The 18,503-nt window shown below is 36.6% G+C and overlaps 1 protein-coding gene across 1 annotated transcript; it reads left to right on the forward strand.

The window, feature by feature from the left end:
- The first annotated feature begins 14,436 nt into the window (after positions 1-14,436).
- Positions 14,437-15,346, forward strand: LOC147613941 (18.1 kDa class I heat shock protein-like). Its single transcript, XM_086781260.1, has 2 exons — positions 14,437-14,804; positions 14,880-15,346. The coding sequence occupies exons 1-2, from the start codon at positions 14,591-14,593 to the stop codon at positions 15,152-15,154; spliced, it is 489 nt and encodes a 162-aa protein (XP_086637386.1). The 5' UTR covers positions 14,437-14,590; the 3' UTR covers positions 15,155-15,346.
- The last annotated feature ends 3,157 nt before the right edge of the window (positions 15,347-18,503 follow it).

The following is an 18,503-nucleotide window of genomic DNA, read 5'->3' on the forward strand; positions in this document are numbered from 1 at the left end:
AAACTTTAAGAGCTTGGAAATGGGAAAAAAAGAAATCAGAACCTTGTAAAAACACTCCTTTCACAAACAAGTGAATTGTTATGTGTTTTCCAGTATTGGCATAAAAGTTGACAAAAGATAGAGGCTAATCTCTAGCCTTCACTTTCCGCCTTTGTTCAAGTGATAATGGAAATTGAAGGAGGGGTATAGATACTTGAAGGATGTATTTCCAAACTATGTGTTAGGATAGCCATAAGACTCCTCACAAAGGCGAGGGCTACTCTATCCATGAAAGAATAGAAGAAGATAAGGGCTACTCTATCAATAGAATAATAAAAGAATAATTTTAGAATGGTAATGTGGTGGGTATCTAGCATGGGGAGGAAAATCTAGTTGTTTATTGTATAAAAAGTGAAGCAAAAGAAAAAAAAGCCATCCCCTATAGCATTTCATCAACCTACAAAGAAAAAGTGAGTTTGATTAAAGTTTCTATCTCATGCAAGTCAAAGTTGCATATCTTCTTGATTAAAGTGAGTTTGATTAAAGTTTCTATCTCATGCAAGTCAAAGTTGCATATCTTCTTATTTTTATACAAATACTATAAGATAAATCAAGAAAAATGGCATAAATTAGGATTTGAATTCATTAGAAAGATGGTTCTCTCTCGACAAAGATGGTCATGTTGAAATGTGGATCTAGTTTCCTCCTTTCACGCAAGCTTTTCCTTTGAGCTTCTAAATGTGGGATGCCAACAGTTGGAGTGACAACACAATATATCTTTATCAATTACAAGCTGATTCCAAAAACTTTAAGAGCTTAGAAATGGGAAAAAGATAAATTAGAACCTTGTAAAAATACTCCTTTCACAAACAAGTGAATTGTTATGTATTTTCTAGTATTATTGGTATAAAAGTTGAAAAAGATAGAGGCCAATCTCTAGCCTTCACTTTCTGCCTTTGTTCAAGTGATAATGGAAATTAAAGGAGGGGTATAGATAATTGAAGGATGTATTTCCAAACTATGTGTTAGGATAGCCCACAAGCTATGATATTAATTGGATTACTAGTCCACACCATTGAAATCCCATTATAGAAAAATGAAATTTTTTATTTTAGGTTTGTTATGGTGGAGAATTGATCATGAATGAATGTTGGCAAGCTTCTTGGATGCTTATTGTAAGGTTCCTCCCTCCAGCTTTGGAGATATAAAGGTGTAAGAACCTCCCCTTCAGTTTCTGTAATCATCCCCCTTGTTTTGGCCTAGAGAGAGAAAAAATGTTATAGAGAGAGAATACAAATTTGAGATATTTTTGGATAAAAAGTTTCTCTGAAAATCTAAGATGAATTTCTCTGAAACTAAAGTTCAAAAAGAATTTTCCAATGTGCATTAGAAATTAACTGAATATGTGTATTGGAGACTTTAGCCTAAGGGTCCACATTTCTAAAATTTTCTGATTAAGGTCCAAATAAGGTTCTAAAGGGCCAATAGGATTAATCCGAGTGTTGGGATGACAAAAATACAAAGAATAAAATAAAATACTCCAAAATTAGTAAATGCTCACATAAGATGAAGAGTTGACCAAGTGGGTTTATTAGTTAAAAATTAAGATTTATTAGAAAAAAAATCAAACTTCATGAAGGAGGCACCTTTTTTTCATCATTGCCTTATCTTTTTAATTCAAAAAATAAAATATTTATATCTCTCCTCTCTCCTCCTGCAAACTGGATCAAAAAGTGAGCTAAACTGGTCCAAAAATTATCCAAAATAGATCAAACTGAAGCTCGAAGCCCCTAGATCCCAGTTGGACTTGGTTAGTGGCCTCCCTAACCTATAAATAGACCCTAATTTCTTTGTATTTTCATCTTTGAGTAATAACATGCCAATATTATCTTCATTTTACTGTGATTCTATTATCCTTCTATTTTGCCTCTACTTTTGGAGCTTCGCAATTCTCCATCCTCTCTTAGAGATTACCCTCCCCAAATTGGTGGCCAAAGCTTTCTTTGTGGGCTTCACTTCTTTCTTTAAAGAATCAAGCCAAAATCAAAGGTAAGCCTTAATCCAATGGTTTTTCTATCTTCTCAATGGTTATCTCCTTCCCAACCCCTCTAATGCTTGGGAAGCTTTCAACTAAATGGTTTTTTCTTGAAATCAAGATTTCTAATGATTCTAGAACAAAAAAAGAAAATACCACCACTCTTGATGTTCTAAGTTCAAGGGTTTTATCATAGCAACAAAGAGTAGAGAGGAGGTTCGTCATTGGTAAGCCTATCACATGTACCAATTTATAAGAAGAAATCTTGAAGTTACTTAAAATCTAAGTTTGGAGTTGATTAAGGCAGATAACAATGGATTAGATTCAACATTTTGGCACAATCTAGATTAAGAGAGTGATTAACACAATAACTTAGACAAGAGATTTGATCCAAGACACACATTTCCATTTGATGGGAGGCCTTCAAATAGACTCAAGTACATCATAATTAGCTCATGGCGTAGCTTAATTAATTTCCTTCAAATAGACTCAACTAAATCATAATTAGTCGATGGCTTAGCTTAATTAATTTCCTTCAAATAGACTCAACTAAATCATAATTAATCCATGGCTTAACTTAATTAATTTCCTAAATACCTTGATTTGGATTAATCATTTGAGTACCAAATGATGTTAGGGTTACTGATTTGATAGAGGGAAAGTGCCTCCCCTATTAGAGATTTAAACCATAAATGGTTGTTATTAACATTGTAATTAAGAATTAATCACTTATTTTTCATGAGGTGTCCATTATTAAGACTTGTTTGGAGAGTTGCATCAATGTTGGAGCAAACTTTGCATAGTCTTAATGGCACCAAGAAATAAGAATGATACCAGATTTGAGCTCATTTCCATTTCATGCTAGAAAAAAACCACTCCCAAGTTGATTAAATTTTCTTTGATTGCTTGATGTGAGTTGTTGATAATGGTTTTCTTACTGTTATGGGCTTGTGGAAAGCTAAAACTTCCTGTAGAAGTATTCAAACCACTTGGTTTGAGTTGATTTGTAAGAATGGGTGAAAGAGGGAAAAATAGGATAAGTGAGATAATCAAGACTCAAATCAATACTCTATGATTTTTCTAATTTGGCAACCTTAGAGTGCATATATGGCAAAGGGACTATGGTTTGACCTGATACCAATTTGAAATCTAGGTTGGGAGTTGGTTGATCTTGCTGATCTTCAGCGGAGAGTCCATCTTGATTTTTTTATCCGAAACACACATTTCCATCAGATGCGTAGCCTTTAAATGGGATCAAGTACATCATCATTAGCCCATGGACTAGCTTAACAACTCGCCTAATATAACCCTAAATCATATAGCATCCACCCCCTTAATTTGAGTCCCGTTTAATGCTAATTGAAGACTTTATGGATTTTCGAGTCCCAATGGTAGTAGGTGCCTAGTTCTAGGGAATCTAGCTTCTAGTCAATGGCTTCTATTCATTTACATCGCTTCATAATATCACCATAGTGATATCTTTATAACCTTAGCAAACATTTTGTTCTAAGGTCATGCTCCCCCTCTCCTTAGAATGTACCCATCACTCTATTTTTAAACAAATTTGGCTACCTAGATGCTCATGGTTGGTAGGCTAGACACACAATGTTCCTCATGATATAATGAACCTTCTCCCTTGAGGTCAAGTAAAATCTCAAGATATAAGGAGTTGGAAGAGACCCACAAGCAATCCTCATGGTGTATTGGTGGAAATAAAAGGCTTTTCTTTTGAGATTGACACCAATCCCAAGAGCTAGTTTCATAATGATATCAAGAAAAAGTCCAAGATAAAGCGAGTTTATTTCTAAACAATCTGCTTGTATAAAATATCTAATTTAATGATGCGCGAGAGATGTTATATCAAGAATGACTTTATATTTTGAATATCTAAATGAAAAATGACATTTTATTAGGCACTTTTATTTTAGGGCTTCTCAATTTGTGATTGTGCCATAGGATACTCATGGATAGGTCCGAAATTTATTGTATTACTAAAAACTAACTTCAGCTGCTAAGGTGCTTAAGTGTGCTACAATAAATTCATTTGCATAAGTATCTATCTAACTTCAACTGTTAAGGTTCTTTTATTTTTTCCTCCTTCTTTTAATCTCTTTTGCCCTGAGGAATTCCTCCTGGTATCATTTACTGTCCTGAACATTGTGAGATATCCCTAGCATTTGGATGTATAGAAATTTAGAATTTGCAACAAAATGCGAGGAGAGCACTTGACATTTTTCAAATGGATCTGCATCGTGTTTTGTTGCAAATTCTTGTGTCCCTTTTGGTTTTTACTGTTTCCTCATTGTTTTGCTTTCTATGTCCATGGGGATGTCTTTCTTGATGATGAGAAAGGTTTTTGATTTGGAACAGTTGATTCTCAAGCCCCTCCTTTCAAGAGGAAGCTGGACTTTTCTGCTGCTATACTCAGACCACAGCAATCACCAGGTGATTCATGTGTGCTTATGAAGAGAGTTGTTTGGTGATATCCTATACATTATCTGATTCCATATGTGAGCATATAGAATTCATGTTATATAAATTTTGGTTCAGGCAAAAGCAAGAGACTAGAGCAGAAAGGTGAGTCTTCCCTTTCAAAACAAAGAAAACCAGAAGAGGACAAATCTCCAGATTTGCTCCTATTTGACTTTCTTCACAAGTGCAAGGCTCAGAGGAACTTCCACATATACCACAGTATTTTCAACAGGGAGTTCACTATGAGCTCTCTTTTGGACCATTACAGAGATTTCCTTTCAGACCATTGGGATACCTTCAAACAACTGACAGAGGCAGGAAGGATTGTGGAAGGTGAAAAGGTTTTTGTGCATTTAAATCATATTGTCTCCATTGACAGGCTGAGGTACCATGTGAAAAGAAGGTTTGACAGCCTGCCTGAGGAATATAAATTCAGCTGTAACTTGCACACCAGAAAGTGTAGAGTGCTTGAGGAAAACATGGCATTCCTTATGTACATTGTCTTTCAACAGCAATCTCTAGAAGAGCAAGGGCAGGAGACTGAAGAAGAAGATATATCTGTAGCGGAGGTAAAAGAGGATATTCCTATGGCAACAGATATGGCAGAGCAGGAAGAAGATATCAACCTCGAGGATGAGGGGCTGCAAGTGGCTGCTCTTGACCTTGTTCAATTGAGGACTGAAACTCTTAGGGCAGCACAGCCAGTTGAAGATTTTGATGTTCAGAGCAGCAACTATGCAGTGCCCATGCTTCCAGGTGTCTTGATTGGTGGTAAAGATTATATTTTCCTCCATGATATAGAGTGTATGTTCAATTTGAGGGAGGACTATGCCATTTCCCTTATTGCCCAGGCTTCAAGGCTTGACAAGGAGGTTGGCATAGAGGATGACCATTCACTGCTAGCTTTGGAAACAACTTTTGATCCTGTAGAGGCCCTTACTATTTGTTTCAAAGAGGCTGAAAGTTTCCAAGAGCCAGATGAAGCTGCCTTCCAGCTCACCCAGGAAGCTATGAATCTCTCAGCACTTCATAAGGAAAAACTTAAAGAAGAGGCTGGACTAGAGGGGAGAGGAATAAATCTTTGGAAAGATGAACTTCTTTTGCTGATGAAAATGAGAGGGTATGATATTATTACTTCAAATCAAATACTTTATCTTGTGTTTAAATGTTTTGTAGTTATGTATCATTGTCTCACTACAATCTTTTGATACATGGCAGCTACAAATTGAGGATGACACATTCCTCCAGAGATCAAGTGGAAGCAGGCCAACTGGGTTTGGCAAAATGTCAAGCCTAGCTCATTATATTCATGATCTAGGCAGTGCTAAGATCTTGATTTACCATAGGCAGTTGAGCAACAATGGAGAAGCCATTGTTTACTTCTTTAAATGTTTGTCTAGGGTTTTAGGTGGACATGATCTTCCATGGCAAAAGGAAAAGATCATTTTAATAGAGAGGTTGTCCGCCATAGATATATTTGGGGATTATGTGAATAAGCAGGCCTCTAGGGCCTCTTACTTTTTGTCTTACACTTCTTATGCATTAGCATGTGGTGTTAAGGAGCCCAAATGTCTAGAGGGCTATGGAAAACACAAGCTCATAAGGTTTCGAGAGCCACCCATGATTGCATCAGGCCACACAATCCAAGAAGAAGAACACATGGAGATAGCTGAAGACAAGGATACCCCTCTCAGACAAGCAACAGAGGTAAGCATTGATAAACAGAAAGTCGACATCAAGCCAATAAGGAAGAAAAAGAGTCCAATCAAGTTCAAAAAGAGAGTTTCGACTCGCAAGCCTTGGGAGTAATAGGATTTAGTCATCAAATATAGCACAAACATTATGTTGAAGTTGAACTGATTTGTACAAAGTCTTTGATCCTCATCAGTTCCTTGTCCGTACGGACGATCAGTACCCTTTTGCATTTGTCCCATCACCGTACGACACTTCAGTACTCTTCCCACACTTAAAAGCTTCTAAAAGTGTTTGACACTCAATACTTTATTGGTAAGGATCAACAGTATGTCTAGCATAATTAAGTAGTATTGATTGAATTTTTTGTGTGTTAATATATGGATGTATTGATGCTTGTTAATATAGATCACATGTTTCACAAAAGAAATACTTTTGATGGAGTCTCAAAACATATAGGCATTACACCAAGAGTCACTTGTTTCACAGAATAAAAATCTATTGATTGAGTTTGAAAACATGTGGACATAACACCAATAAGTTACAAACTGCTATTCATGTTTACTTGTCCATTTATGGTTTCTAAATATCTTCGAATCCCTCCACTGTCTATGTCTCTCTGCTGCCATTGAATTGTCCAAAGTTTGTCTTCGTCTTTGCTTTTGGGCTAGAATAAAAGCAAGCTTGACTTTGGAACTAGCAACTTTTCTTTTAGCATGCAGCCTTTGTAGAATGCCTCGGTAAAACCATTGGAAGACTTCCTTCAGACTATTTGCCTTTTGACTCCCTCCATAGTGTTGTGTGTGTCTGAAAAATGCATTACGTGCCATGTAGTGAGACTTCTCCATGCCTTGGGTAGACCAAATTGCTGGGCATCCATACTTTTTGACAAAATAGGGAAGGTGGTTGTAGATGATATGCTGTTTTCACAAAGACATAAGAATGCATAGTAAGTTATAAAAGAAAAGAGGATCACACAAAGAAGAAGACATCTTTACCATGTAGTGAGTTATATTGCAGGCTGTCCATGCATCTTTCATTGACTTCCCAAAATGTTTAATTGCCTCTTCAAAGTTCTTGTAATCACTCTTTGTCCATGTTACATTGTCATAGAACATGAAGAGTTGATCAAGAGACCTCCACACCTCTGCCTTCACATTTCGTGCTTCCCCATCTGCCTCATGATCTTTCACGGCATTATGGACTTGCTTCCACAATCCATAACTAATCCTTGAAACTGTTCTACCTTGCCTTACTTGCTTACTATTGTGTTTGGGTCGAGACAAGAATCTTCTTGCCTTAACACCACCAATAGAGGACTTGATTGGTACCTCCTTGCCATTGGTAGACTTTTTAAAATCCTTTGTGATATGAACATCACCTCCATGCAGACCTATATCGGATAACACTTTTTCCAATGCATGAAGAGCATCCTTTCTATTTCTTTCGGGACGAAGTTTCCAAGCAAATCCAATATACAAAAATACCAATTTCTCAATAATTTGACATAGAGCATGCAATGTGCATATGTGAACATTACATAGTGGAATGTCAAGAATGGCCTTGAAGTCAGGGTCAACTTTATCTCTATTAGGTGCTCTCTTCCACCATTTGGAATCCATTACTTGCGCTGATTCTTTGCAGTAAAGACAAGGAGACTTTGAGTTACCTCCTTTACTAACGTTATACATGCACTTAAGTGTTTTAAGATCCCCCGCCATATGCCACTCTACTTGAAAATCACCTTTTTCTGCAACATGGAGTTTCTCTCCTTGCACTTGTCTTTTAATTATTCTTGGGATTTCCGTGTGGTGAAACACCCAATCTAGTGTTTCATGGTCTTCTGTCTTTACCTGTGATTATACAAAACAAAAGTCTTACTATAAAAGATTTGAAAACATTGACTAAAATCAAGTACGAAATAAAAAATGATCATACCTGGAATGAGCCCAACCACCATATGTGTTTCTCCGACTGCACACTAAAATACTTCGAACTCGCTTCATTCAATGATGTATCAAGTGCTCCATTCATCAATATGATAGTAATCCTTTCCATTTTCTTTTCCTTTACAACCTCACACTCATCCAGTTTGATAACAAATTTCAAAATGCCTTTGCACTCTTCAAATGTTATTCCATAAAACTCGACCATTCTTCTTTGAAGTTGTTGTAGATCTACAAATATATTGTTCCGAGGGTCATACACAGTGGTTCCTTTAGCACCATGAAATATTTCTTCAATATGGATATATGGTCCAATAAACTCATCTATACTTTCATTCAAATGACCTCTTATCTTCCACACTGTTTGCTGGATTTGGCAGTAAAACTCGTTTAATCCTTTGATCTCTCAAAGTTGAGGATATCGCATGGAAAATCGAACTATATCCCTTCCTGCTAACTCTACTAACATCAAGAGCCTCTTGGATTGTAGTACCATCAACTTGATTATTGGATATAAAGTCCTCTACAACATTGCGTTTGATTGTTTTGTATTTTTTTTCTTCAATCAAACCTTTTGCTACACCACAAGAAAGCAATCCTTTCATTTGTTTAACTGGAAGAAGGTTGGGATCCATATTTTCTTTTGCAGGCTCCAATAATTTCCTATAGTAACAATATAGTAACAACACAATATGCCTATATTATTCAACACTTCCAATCCTGTTTTGCATTAATGGACAAAATAGATATAGTCATTTGAGAGCATTTTTGAGTTTAAAAAATAAAAAATTCCAAACTAACCTTGCTTCCTGAATTCTTCGCTTGCATCCACCAGTCCCAGCCTTCAAATTTGCAATGTTTTTAATCTTCCTGCTTCGTTGTCTGTCTCCAAGCATGGTTCTCTTCCTTCTTGATCTTGTTAACTCTTTTTTACTCTTTGAATGCTCCTCAATTTCATTCTGCAACTGCTGCTCCAATTTTGCACGAATAGCTCTTGAATCCTGGCTCCCTTTTCTTGTAGGTACATTGTTTTATATGTTTCTGCAAATGCAGACTGTGCTGAAATATAACCAAGAAGTCCATTTTGTCCATCGCCCGCAAACCTCAATAGTGTGGTTGGATTGACAAATGGAGGTGTAGAGTTTTTTACTAGACATTTTGGATATATACTTCCATCACACCATAAGTCAATATGTTGGAGCCCTTCTCTTCTCATATTTTTCCATTGTTGAGCATTTAGCACGGTATCCTTTCGTCTTTTTTGTGCTGGAGCATATTGTTCTTCTAAGTCGATGTGAAGATGATATAATCGCTTCTTCTGAGATTGTAACTCACTAGTATCGGCCATTTCTGTGCTTCTGAGGTTGCAAAGTTGGCTTGTCAATCTCATAGTCTTTTTGTAACATGAATTCTGGAAGTGTGGCGGTACCCGTACAATCATTAAGTTCAGTGATGGATTCTTTATGAGAGGCCTGCACACGTCGTCAAAAGAGATGCGAAATCTTCGAGAAACAAAAAAAATTAAGGAGATATTTAATGCAAAATCGTGTTAGTTAGACAAAAGATTATCTTATTCTTTTCTGAACTGACAGTTCAGTGGTCCTCACTGACAGTTCTGAGCCACGTTTCCATATTTTATTATTTTTGAGATCTTTTAGGAGAGAAATAAATCGAAAAATAGTGAATTTCTTACAGGGCCCCAAAATGAGCTCCGTTTTTCCCTAATGTGACATCAAATTTGAATAACTCTTCTTATGTCATAGCAAAACCTAGAAGGTGCACTTGGATTGTTCCCAAGGTGAGTGTGGTTGATCTTCTCTTAGTGGGTGCTTTTCCTTGCCAATCCATTCAATGGACACTCCTTAATGACCTCATACTATGGTTTGGTACGAGTCTCATTAGTCCTTGTTCGCTAGAGGTTGTTTTGTTTGGGCTTTTTTTGCATCTTCTTACCTATGTGGTAGTAGATATTTATTATTTCCTGAAAGCGCTAGTGTAGGAGGTCAAGGTCGCTTCCCTTGGGTACCCAATTGTGTAGTCATGGTACACATGGATCTCCTTGGTCTTCATGGTAGTATACACATGATTCTCCTTGTTTTGTGACTCCTCCCTCTCTTTTTATTTGCACAATGTATCTCTTGGTATAGCAACCACAAAAAATGTAAGCCCAAGGATAAACCACCTGCGAGTCAACATGTTTCCCTTTAGTACACATTTGTCTTAGTTTAGTTTTTTTGTAGCACAATACACATTTGTCTTAGTTTAGTTGTTTAGTTTTGTGTAGCACAATATGATGGCTCTTATATTTTTCGCGTACTAATTAGTACATTTTAAGTGTACACAAGGCTTATATATGGATGAGGTGGTACTCTATAGGCTATTTTTGTACTTGCCTCTTAGCCGTGCCACAAAAATTTGAGTTATCATCATCATCTCTCCAAATTGTGATAGATATCCATTGGATCTAACTCCCATGCGTATAATCATGATTTGGAAGTAGATATCGTTGATGGTGGAGAGGTGGTGTTTTAGTCCTTTGTTGAAATAACTCTCATTATTTCATTGTCTATGACACAAGGTGCGTCAAAGTTTCTACCTCTCTATTAACACAAGTTTAAGATTTGTTGATTTTTCTTAACAGGTGCTTTCCTTTGGCAATCTAAGCTTTGTGGTGCATGTATTCTTTTGAGCTGATAGTATCATTTAGTACTAGTCTCATTAGGCATTGTTGGCTAAAGGTGATTGTTTGGGATTCCTTGGCATTTTCTTACCTATGTGGTAGCTATTAATTATTTCTTGAGAGGTCTAGTGTAGGTCAATTTGCTAACTTCTTTTTCAATGTACTTTATTAGAATTTAGTGAATCCTTAGGTTTGTTATGGTGGAGAATTGATCATGAATGAATGTTGGCTAGCTTCTTGGATGCTTCCTATAAGGTTCCTCCCTCCAGCTTTGGAGATATAAAGGTGTAAGAACCTCCCCTTTAGTTTCTGTAATCATCCCCCAATTCAGAATACAAGAAAACATTGTTTTCCCTTGTTTTAGCCTAGAGAGAGAAAATGGTATAGAGAGAGATAATACAAATTTGAGATATTTTTGGATACAAAATTTCTCCTAAAATCTAAGATGAATTCCCTTGAAACAGAAGTTCAAAAAGAATTTTCCAATGTGCATTAGAAATTAACTGAATATGTGTATTGAAGACCTTAGCCTAAGGGTCCACAATTTCAGAAATTTTTGATTACGGTCCAAATAAGGTTCTAAAGGGCCAATTGGATTAATCCAAGTGTTGGGATGACAAAAATACCAAGAATAAAATAAGATAGCCCAAAAATGAGTGAATGCTCACATAAGATAAAGAGTTAACGAAGTACTGGGTTTATTAGTTAAAAATTAAGTTTTCTAATAAAAAAATTAATTTTTGACACCTCAGTAAGGAAGGAAAGAGCTCATGAAGGAGGCACCTTTTTTCATGATTTCCTTGCATTTTCAATTCAAAAAATGAGATATTTATATCTCTCATCTCTCCTCCTGCAAACTAGATCAAAAAGTGAGCCAAGCTGGTCCAAAAATTATCCAAAATCAAAGGTAAGCCTTAATTCAATGGTTTTTCTATCTTCTCAATGGTTACCTCCTTCGGAACCCCTCTTATGCTTAGGAAGCTTTCAATTACATGGTTTTTTCATGAAATCAAGCTTTCTAATGATTCATAATGTTTAAATGGTTTAATACTAATCTTTATGCTTAATTAGTATTTTTATATTTAAATCTCTCTTTTTGGAAAGATTAATCATCTTTATGGTTAGATCCTTGTTAGAAGGATGGTTCTTAACGATAAACCCATTATCTTAAACAAAACTCTAGGCTTGACAAGTTAGAGAAAAAGATTAGGTATTTTTATGAAATGATGATTGATTTCTTTAAGCTTGTTTATGATTAAGAAAAATCATATTAATTTATTTTAAGTTGAAAGAGGGTTATGCTAACATTTTTGGAAATGAGAAATGGATATATTAGAATAATCAAGAGATTTAATTGTAATTATGATTATAATTATGTTATGTATACATAAATAAATTTTAGTTTAAAAGAGGAGTTCTTATTATATTTCAATTAGGAATATTCATTTAAAGTTAGGAAATTAAACATTCTTAGAAGTTGCAGCGAAGCGATTGTAAAATTTTCCAAAAAAAGATAGATCTAATTTTTATGCATAAATTTAATAAAGCAAAAAGAGGAATTCCCATCATATTCTAAGCATCTATATTTTGATGCTAAAGGAATGATTTTTGTTATATTTATGGAAAATACTTTTATAGTATTTATGCATAATTGTTTAAATAGAGAAAAGAGAAATTTTTGTTATATTTATCTTTATATATGTACATTCATAAATAAATTTTATGCTAAAAGTGGAGTTTTGAGCATTATTCAATAGTAAGAAAAATAAAGAAGGTTATGCACAAATTTTATAAAATCAATCAATTTATGAGAATTATGGAAATGATTCATTTAGATAAATGGATTAGTGTTTATACTAAAAGAGTAAATATGGGTATAATTGATTTTGTAAATTCCATGAATCTTTTATTTAAAAAGAAGAATAGCTCAACTTGAGTTGTCACTCATGTTGTGCCTAGTAGACCATTTCACCTTTATGCTACTAGTGCATTTGGTAGTTGAGATGATGGGATCTTTGACATTGATTCTATAGTTGGACTACACCTACCTAGTCCAATCGAGTTATAGCATACTTATCCTGCGAGCTCACCTATTTAGCATGTTATCATTATAGACCACTTGTATATAGTACTCTAGTACTTATGTTGGTTTTCACTTATCTTTTATAGAACTCTTTTGAAAACAAGAAGAAGAAGAAGAAGATTTCAGCCTTCCATCCATTGTTGTGTGAGCATGTGTGTGCTTGCAAGAGCTCAAGCTCTCTCTCCTCCTCCAATCTTTTCATCCCTCTCAGTGCATGTCTTATTAGAGGCTAGGGCACTTGGCACCTTCCAAAGTTTCCTGCCCTTTCCATGGCTTTATTTTCTCTTGCTTTGATCTTAGCCTCATCTTCTCTAGACTAGAGTGGTTCTCTCTAAGTGGACGTGTGGAGCTATAATAGGGATGGCATGGTTAGCATCTTTGTGGGAGCTATCCTCTTGGATTACGCATAGACACATCTCAATCCAGCTAACCCTTAGCAGAGCAAGATCATCTTAGCCGCATCTTCTCTAGACTAGAGGGGTTCTCTCTATGTGGACAAGTGGAGCTAAAAGAGGGATGACATGGTTAGGATCTTTGTGGGAGCTGTCCTCTTGGATTAGGCAGCAGAGACACATCTCAATCCAGCTGACCCTTCGTAGTAGTAAGATCACCAAGAACTATCCCAGATTAACTCCTACAAGTCCCATGTATTACCTAGAAGATTTAGGACATCTTAGCATCCTTCTCGTTCTTCACAAAGGACAATCCAAGTTGCTCTCAAGCAAGCCCATCAAGAGATTGGTCTCTTTCTCCAGTCAGCTTCCTGAGAGTGAAAAGGGGCCTTTCAAGAGTTTTACATCTTTATGCCAACACAATGCCTAGATCGAGAGACTACTCTTGAAGGCACTGAAGAGAGGTGAGGTTGCGTCTAATGTGGAGGCCACTTGCATTGCTCTCTTGAGGCATTAGAGCGGTAAAGGGTGGAGTACAAATACCATGTAAGAGTTTCCTTTTTCTCATGCCACCGTGGAAATGTCTAGTAGGGTCATATCCTGTGAGTCTCATTTCATGTACATCCTCCCTCTTTTTTACATTTACGATGCATGCTAACCAAAGCCCTCGAGGATTGTGTTGGCATACGTGGGGCCAAACTTATATCAAACCTCAAGTACATCTCAAGGGGTTGTTTATTCCATGTACCTCGCCAAGCCCAAGATGACACACCACTGTACGTTTTTAAATAATATTTATAGTTGTAATATTATATACTCATTTGAGACCATAATCTTGACAAGAAAAAAATGAGAATAAAAGTGACCTGCTCATCAAGTTGGGGCAAGAGAAACTTTTGAAAATTGAAAGGTTACAACCCTTAAAAATTTGCCTACCTTCAACTCAAATTTCAAAATGTAATTTTCAAAAATCTGATTCAAGTTGGATTTACACAAAACCCGAGTTTTTTTTTGGAGCACTTGGGAGGCACCCTTGCGAAAATTAGAGGTAGGACGTAGAGGCTTCTAGAACCCTCGGAAAGGAATGTTCGGGAAGCAGGTAGTAGCTCCAAGAAGGCCCTACTACTACGTTTATAATAAACCTCCACAGAGCGACTCTCCTCATCTCATCGCATCTCAATTCGCCAGCAGCAGCTACATACACACACTCTCTCTCTCTCTCTCTCTCTCTCTCTCTCTCTGTGCCGCCTTCCTCTGCCCTCACAGCAGTTACCAGTACAGCAGTACAGTACAGTACAGTAGAAGGAAGAAATGGCCCTCTCTTTGTTCGGCCGCAGCAGATCAGGCGAAGATCCCTTCGACTCCCTGCTCTTCGATTCGCTCGCCTTCCCGTCTTTCTCTTCCTCTCTGCGCGCCAGCTTCCCGGAGCACCCCAGCTTCGCCCGGGACGTGGCTGCGGTGGCTAATACGCAGGTGGACTGGAAGGAGACCTCGGATTCCCACATCTTCAAGGCCAACCTGCCTGGTAAGAATATCGCCCCCCCGTCTCTTTTATCGGAATTGACTGCTCATGAGCAAAGCCGTGTGCCCTGCTCTGCAGGTCTGGCCAAGGAGGACGTGAAGGTGCAGGTGGAAGACGGGCGCGTGCTGCAGATCAGCGGCGAGCGCAAGAAGGAGGAGACGGCTTCCTCGGACAGGTGGCACCGCGTAGAGCGGGCGCAGGGCAGCTTCCTTCGACGGTTCCGCCTCCCCGACAACGCCAAGATGGAGGAGGTGAAGGCGGCCATGGAGAACGGCGTGCTCACCGTCACCGTCCCCAAAGTGCCCCCGCCGGAGCCCAAGTCTGCCGTCAGAAGTGTCCAGATCTCGGGCTGAGAGAAATCGTTCAAAGACTCTCTCTCTCTCTCTGGCTATGTATGTGGTCGAGTCATGTGTGTTTATATTACAGGGTCCTTCCTGGATGTGTAGTAGAGGGACCAGTTTTGGGTGTTCTTGTACAAGTTATTAAAAAAAAAAAAAGAAGAATGTATCACAACCTCTCTTTTTAAAGAATGGAAAGCTTTTGTCGATGATGTCTATCTAGCTTTACTTGTTCAACATCACGGACATGTATGATCATTTGTTTTTGCTCATGTTTAGCATATATGAATGAGGAGAGAGAGAGAGAGAGAGAGTGAGTGAGAGGATGGACTATATGGATGAAGTGGTACATTTAGAGGCTATTGTATTTGTATTGGATAAGGAGAGAGAGAGAGAGAGAGAGAGAGAGAGTGTGTGAGTGAGTGACAGGATGGACTATACGGATGAAGTGGTACATTAGAGGACGAAGTGGTACATTAGAGGCTATTGTACTTGCATCTTAGCACCGCACTACCTACAACAAGCCATATGCACGAGCAGTACCAAGTAACCTCTTGCGCCCATTGGTTAGAGGGTGTCCAAACACGGGGGAGGGGCGGGTATGTATGTGTGGGAAAGGAAGAGAGGGATCTTTGAGAAAGAGGGGTACTGTGTGTGTCTGAGAGTGAGAGAGAGTATGTGGGAGGGTGGATGGTGGTGGTGGTGGGGTGTGTGAGAGAGGGAGAGAGTGTGTGTATGTCTACAGAGAAAGAGAAGACTTGGCGTGCGACGTGAGCGAGAGAGAAGGTGCAAGTGTCTTGGATAAGTAGGTTGGGTGGCTGGCGGGCGGGGGCAGGTGGGGAAAGAGAGGGGTGCTGACTCAAGGGTCAGCGATGAGAGGGGGGGGAGAAAAAAAAAAAGAGAAAGAGAGAGAGAGAGAGAGGAGCTGTGACGTGTACACCAGTGCCTTTGACAGTAGGCGGGCGCTTGACGTTGGGGGTGGCTAGACCCTTGGGCACTAGTCGAATGGTATTTAGGTAAAATGGAGTGTTAAACCTTGGGATGTTCATCATACCTCTTCATATCCCTTATTAAATATACGAATCATTATTATAATCCTTGATCACAACGATACAATGTTCGAGCATCACAAATGACTGATGAGAATGTCCTAGGTGCAAATTAGTTAAGTTTCTTTGCATTCATTAAATTCTAATAAAGTACATTGAAAAAGAAGTTAGCAAATTGATCTACACTAGACCTCTCAAGAAATAATTAATAGCTACCACATAGGTAAGAAAATGCCAAGGAATCCCAAACAACCACCTTTAGCCAACAATTCCTAATGAGACTAGTACTAAATGATACTATCAGCTCAAAGGAATACATGCACCACAAAGCTTAGATTGCCAAAGAAAAGCACCTGTTAAGAGAAGATCAACAAATCTTAAACTTGTGTTAATAGAGAGGAAGAAACTTTGACACACCTTGTGTTATAGACAATGAAATAATGAGAGTTATTTCAACAAATGACTAAAACACCACCTCTCCATCTCAAAGATATCTACTTCCAAATCATGATTATACGCATGGGAGTTGGATCCAGTGGATATCTATCACAATTTGGAGATGATGATGATAACTCACATTTTTGTGGCACGGCTAAGAGGCAAGTACAAAAATAGCCTATAGAGTACCACCTCATCCATATACAAGCCTTGTGTACACTTAAAATGTACTAAATAGTACGCAACAAATATAAGAGCCACCATATTGTGCTACACAAAACTAAACTAAGACAAATGTGTACTAAAGGGAAACATGTTGACTTGCAGGTGGTTTATCCTTGGGCTTACAATTTTTGTGGTTGCTATACCAAGAGATACATTGTGTACTACCATGAAGACCAAGGAGATCCATGTGTACCATGACTAGACAATAGGAAAGCGACCTTGACCTCCTACACTTGCGCTTTCCATTTATCTAAATGAACACTAATTATACCCATATTTACTCTTTTAGTATAAACACATGCATTTATCTAAATGAATCATTTCCATAATTCTCATAAATTGAATGATTCTATAAAATTTGTGCATAACCTTGTTTTTTTTTCTTACTAGAATAATGCTCGAAACTCCACTTTTAGCAAATCAATTATACCCATATTTACTCTTTTAGTATAAACACTAATCCATTTATCTAAATGAATCATTTCCATAATTCTCATAAATTGAATGATTCTATAAAATTTGTGCATAACCTTCTTTATTTTTCTTACTATTGAATAATGCTCAAAACTTCACTTTTAGCATAAAATTTATTTATGAATGTACATATATAAAGATAAATATTAAAAAAATTCCTCTTTTCTCTATTTAAACAATTATGCATAAATACTATAAAAGTATTTTCCATAAATATAACAAAAGTCATTCTTTTAGCATTAAAATGTAGATGCCTAGAATATGATGGGAATTCCTCTTTTTGCTTTAATAAATTTATGCATAAAAATAAGATCTATCTTTTTCTGGAAAATTTTGCCATAGCTTCGCTGCAACTTCTGAGAATGTTTAATTTTCTAACTTTAAATGAATATTCCTAATTAAAATATAATAAGAACTCCTCTTTTAAACTAAAATTTATTTATGTATACATAATATAATTATAATCATAATTACAATTAAATCTCTTGATTATTCTTTTAAAAAGTTAATTTAGTAGTTTAGAGAAATAAAATATAGTATTTTAAATAATAAAATATATATAACTTATTAAATAAAAGAATTTAAAATCACTAATTTTAAAGGATTATATTTTGGAATTAGATCAATAATATTATTTTTAAAGTTTATGTTACTCAATTTAAAAAAATAAATTTTTAAATTTAATATTTCTTGAAAATATTTTTTATAGAATAAACTTTTGAATAAAATTGAAAAAAATATATTATTAAAAAAATACAGTTATATAATTATAAAATAAAAGATCTATTGAAAGATATATTTATATATCTAGTAATGAAAAATATTTAGACTTGTTAATAAATATTATTAATAATGTTAATTTTTAAGTGAATAATAGTTTATCTTTAATTATCTTTATGTTTATCTTAATTATCCAATCAATCTTAGATAGGAAATCCAATGAGATTTGAAGTGGATAACCTATTTTTCCTATATAATCACACATCTCTAGTATTATCCCACACTTATCTCTAGTACTATCCCATCACCATTGGGCCTTCATAATTTTTACTCTCTTAGCTTCCTTGAGAATGGGTTCTCAAAGTCGTAGGAGTCATAAACGTGATAGGACTAGCCGTCCACCAAGTTCAAGAGAAGGAGAGGAAAAGGGTAGCTCTTGAGAGAAAGAGAGAGTGGAG

The sequence above is a fragment of the Cibotium barometz genome, chromosome 43 (genome assembly GCF_041138505.1).
Source record: "Cibotium barometz isolate CiBa-2024 chromosome 43, ASM4113850v1, whole genome shotgun sequence".
NCBI lineage: Eukaryota > Viridiplantae > Streptophyta > Polypodiopsida > Cyatheales > Cibotiaceae > Cibotium > Cibotium barometz.